At 41.3% G+C, this 4,548-nt stretch overlaps 2 protein-coding genes across 2 annotated transcripts; both read right to left on the reverse strand.

The window, feature by feature from the left end:
• Window positions 1–894: 894 nt before the first annotated feature.
• On the reverse strand, window positions 895–3,383 carry CSUI_010498 (uncharacterized protein). Its single transcript, XM_068070601.1, has one exon. It carries the CDS (start codon window positions 3,051–3,053, stop codon window positions 2,646–2,648), a length of 408 nt encoding a protein of 135 aa, XP_067917423.1. The 5' UTR covers window positions 3,054–3,383; the 3' UTR covers window positions 895–2,645.
• A 134-nt stretch (window positions 3,384–3,517) lies between these two features.
• CSUI_010499 (uncharacterized protein) lies at window positions 3,518–4,548 on the reverse strand (the record flags this gene model as incomplete). Its single annotated transcript, XM_068070602.1, has 1 exon — window positions 3,518–4,548. A coding segment is annotated over one exon (451 nt), but the record flags the coding sequence as incomplete, so codon positions are not given.

Below are 4,548 nucleotides of genomic sequence, written 5' to 3' on the forward strand. Positions count from 1 at the left end.
TACTACCACTACTACGACTACTACTACTACTAATGGTATCATCCACACCATCCCCCAACAATACAGATCTACACCGTAGTAAAGACATACCCCTTCATACATCCACATCCATACAAGCACACGTACATACTTAGGAGTATAAATACATCTCCCAAGACTTGTCTCAGAAGGACCTTTGGAACTTTTTTTTCTCGTCTCCAAGGTTGCGAGTTCATCTCTCCCTTCTTTGACGTACATCACTATGACTGCTGTGTCTCTTTCTAGATATATATGTACATATACGTATAGCTCGTGTATACAGGAAATGAAGAGACACTCCTTCTTTGTTAAAAGACGAACGTCTGTCTTGAAAGCAGCAGTACAGATAGATACCTTCCTTCCCCTTGGTGTATTAAGAAAGTTTCTATCAAGATTACAGGTTCAAATAGACAACCCGACTCTTCGGTCCAATCTTGGAGAAAAACCTTCACTTCAGACGGGAGTTCGTACACAAGACGTTTCTTTGTAGTCATCTTCATACATATATCTACATCTATTCGTGCATACGTCTCGTCTCTTCCGTCTTGATCGTTGTTGTGAACTTCCTCTTGTGAAAGCTGCCTAACTTGTTCTGTAAGTGTATACAACAAAAGCACTAAAAAGAGGAAAGCTTTTCGAGATCTTCTGAGATTATTTGAATTACGTGCGTGAAGAAAAAAAGAGAGAAGAAAAAAGACACCGCGCAGTCCTCGTAAAGACCCTCAGTTCTCCTCGGTTAAGTGTGGAGTGGAGTAGAGTTCGCCTCCCGTAGCGAGGGTGTACATACAACGTATAGACACCCGCCTTAGGTGTATGTACACCCGCCTCAGGTGTATGTACAGCTCCCCTCTCCCACGTGGGTGTATGTGTGTGTATCCCCGACGGAGCAAACAGAGGATGTGTATTTAGTCGTAAGTTTTTCTCGTGTGCTCGTAGCGTGCAACAAGACAGACAAGGGAGTCAAATTCCATCGATCACAGACATGAAGACGAAGAACGGTCGAAAACAAGAAAGAAAAAGACGATGCATATGGAGATCGATCTTTCTTCTCATTCTGATCAACCACCGAGAATGCACTTTCCTTGCGCCACCACCATCACCATCTACAAAAATCACAAAGCCTCTTCAACTTCTTTTGTTTCTCTCTTGAAAACAAAGCGCTTCCCTCTACACTTTCGTCTCACGTAAGAGAAAACGACCCTTTCTATCATCCTCACGATGATCAGAGGAAAGCTTTCTTCACCTTCGTCTTCCGCATCCATCCATCGTCTTTCCTACGGCTACATCTGCAAGTCACGAACTAGCCACTTAACTAGATCGCTAGCTAGCTAGCTAGCTAACAGCTGGCCCCCTCTCTCTTCTTTGACTGCTTCTGACCTGGTCTTCTTCACACCCCGGGCTTCTTCACCTTTCCATTACGGCACAAAAGAGCGAAAGAAAGAAAGAAAAAGCCTTTTCTAGTGACCTACGTATCTTCTATTTGACCGCTTTATATTCTAGCCAGTCATCCCATTCTCTTAGACCGCGGCAAGAAGACCCAAGAAATCATAAGAAAGCACGCTCGAAAGCTGCGTATATATATATATACATGTATGTGTATATGTATGTACATATGTATATGTATACATATATGTATGGATAGCCTACATCCTATGGTAGTACCACACGACCGAGACACGAATTCTTTCTGTTCTCCTTTTTCTTCTTTTTCTACGGGCGGCCAGTCAGTCAGTCAGTCGCTTTCTCTCGTGCGTTGGAAATGAAGTCTGTCGGGTTATGGATGTATCTCGATTCATAGACACGTAGATAGGTATACAGGGACAGACGTACGCATTGCTAGCGCCAGCCCCCCTCTCCATGACTCTCCGCCCAACTCTATCCTCTCCACCCTCTCCTACTGACTTCACAAAGCAAAAAGACCAACAGATCGCATCTACACAGATAGATAGATAGATTTAGGATAGATAGATAGTTAGATAGATAGATAGTTGAATAGACAGATAGATGTGAAAGGGTTGAAGGGGAGAGAGCCGTGAATCGAGTATGAGAAGGTTAGTTAGTTAATTCAGATGGGTAGAGATATCATAATTGACTGAGAAAAGAAAGAAGAAAAGTAGAGACAAGATAGAACATGAAGAGACTCATACACCTTTGAAGATCGGCAGAGACTCATACACCTTTGAAGACCGGCAAAGACCAAACCTGTAAAATACTAAAGAAGAGAATTCTTCTCCCTTTCATTTCTCTCCTCCCTTTTTTCTTTCTCTCCCTCTATCTCTCTCCACTTCTCTCTCCTTTCCCTGAAGGGTCGGTCTACAGCTCTCCTTCTTCTCCTTCCTCTGCTTCCCAAGGCAAACATCGAAGTGGCCTTCGTCTCTTCTGACGCGATGCTATACAAGAAGAACTTCTTTGCCTCTCCCTGCATGCTGTACGTCTATCTCCCTCTCTCTCTATATATATAGATAGATATGTAGGTGTACAGGTAGGGAAGAAATGTAAGAGAGAGAGGTCTGATACGTCGCCCCTTGTAAGAAGAAGAGAAGAAGCGAATTTCTCTCGTTTCGATATTTACATGTTCTCCATTCTTCTTAGTAGAATAAGAATCATGAGTGAAGCGGATAGACACTTCATTTTCTTCTTCTTCTTCTGACGCTTTCTTTCTTTCTTTGACACCTAGTCCCCTGTAAACGTTTACCTCGCCATGATAGGAGATCTCTCTTCTTCTCTAGAGAGATAAACTTCGCAAAAAGAGAAGACAAGACGTTCTTTCTTTCTTTCTCTCGTCTCTTTCTTTCTATGCCGGAACGAAATAACTTGCATGACTGGATAGGCAAGCGAAGAGAGGATGAAAGAGAAGAAGAAGAAAAATTCTTCTCTCTCTCTTTCTGTTCTGTCAAGAAAAGATTGAAACAGCCATAGCTCCTTTCTTCTCGAGTGTACATGCACCTCCTCCTTCTCAAGTCATCCTTTGATACTTCTCTACAGAATCGGTTGATATCAAGTTTTCTTTCCAATCTCACTAAGGGAGACACCATGAGAGACAAGATTCATCAATTCAAACGCAGACAAACTCCTCCTGTTCTCATCTCTCTGCGACCCAATCTGCCGCATGCACCACATGACTCCTCCTACCCAGACGCACTCTACAAAGGTATATAGGATAGATAAATATATTAAAGATAGATAGATCTAGACTGAAGACAGATAGATAGATTAACAATAGATACATAGATAGATAGATTAAAGATACATAGATAGATTAAAGATAGATAGATGTGGATGTATTTGTGTATGTAGTAGGTGTATGTGTATCTTCGCATGTACGATGCATTCATACACACGCATGCACACACGTGAACGTCTCCACGTCTATATAGACATAGGTAGATATATATATATATATATATGTGGCATATGTATGTATATATATATATATATATAATATCTATATATATGTATATACATATGACCAACTAGTCATATAGATAGATAGATAGATGGATTGAAGATAGAAACCTGCTTTTCCATAATGGAGATATCTCTTTAATCTACCCCTATGTATAGAGGAGCAGGTTGCGACGGGAGCAGAGAAAGTCGAGTTTGAAGAGAAGAACAAACAAGAGAGTCTAAATGGCCTTGGAGTGAATGAAAGAGAGAGATAGAGAGATAGATAGATTTGATTCAACTTCATTTGGGACGCTTCCTCCCTCGTTTCTCTTCTATTTACAAAGTCAAAAGAAGTCATCCCCTTAGAAATAAATAGACACACATACACAGATATAGATACATATACACCTAAACATATATATACATATATGCATATATAGGGAGAGAGATAAGAAAAGAGATAGAGGGACAGGAAGAAAAGTCTATTTGCATGATAGACATGTATGCCTATTGGAATCCTTTCTTTCTTTCTTTCTTCTTCACTTTTCTTTAGCCTTAAGATCTGTAAAGTCCTTTCTTCTTCTTCATGGGACAGATTCTTTTCCCTTCTTTCTTTCTATCTACGAGATCTTTGGTCGATCAAAATCTTCTCCTTTCTTGCCGCCATTTTGTTCCTTCTCTAAGCTTCCCGCTCATGGAATTCTCTGACTAAACGAACCGCGGGGAGCTCCTTCTACTTCGACTTCTTCTTCGTCGTCTTTTTCTTTCTTCCGTTCTTTCTCTTCTCCTATTATGAGGGAATTCCTTGACACATTCCCACCCTTCTCCTCCTCTCTCGAAGCCCCCTGTGTGGCTGTAATAGGTGCGCCTTGTTCCTCCGCCCTCTCTTTTTCTCTATCCTTCTTCTTTTCATCTTCTTCACTCGTCTTCTCTTCTCTTTCATTCTTTCCTTCTTTTTCTTGTCCTTCCTCTTCTTCCTGAAGTGACTGTAGAGATGTGATATAGGTGTCCTTTCCTTTATCTAAATCCGTCCTAACCTTTGTTTCAATCGAAGGATAAGAAGAAAAAGATGAAGATCTTCCTGCTTCCTCTTCATCCCCCCGTCGTCTTGCTACTGCTGTCCTTCTCTCTCTTTCTCCTCCC

Source organism: Cystoisospora suis (genome assembly GCF_002600585.1).
Source record: "Cystoisospora suis strain Wien I chromosome Unknown contig_7608, whole genome shotgun sequence".
NCBI lineage: Eukaryota > Apicomplexa > Conoidasida > Eucoccidiorida > Sarcocystidae > Cystoisospora > Cystoisospora suis.

Bases quoted from the DNA above. Each gene is read 5' to 3' on its own strand.
- CSUI_010498 (XM_068070601.1), bottom strand. From the start codon at position 3,053: ATGGTGTCTCCCTTAGTGAGATTGGAAAGAAAACTTGATATCAACCGA.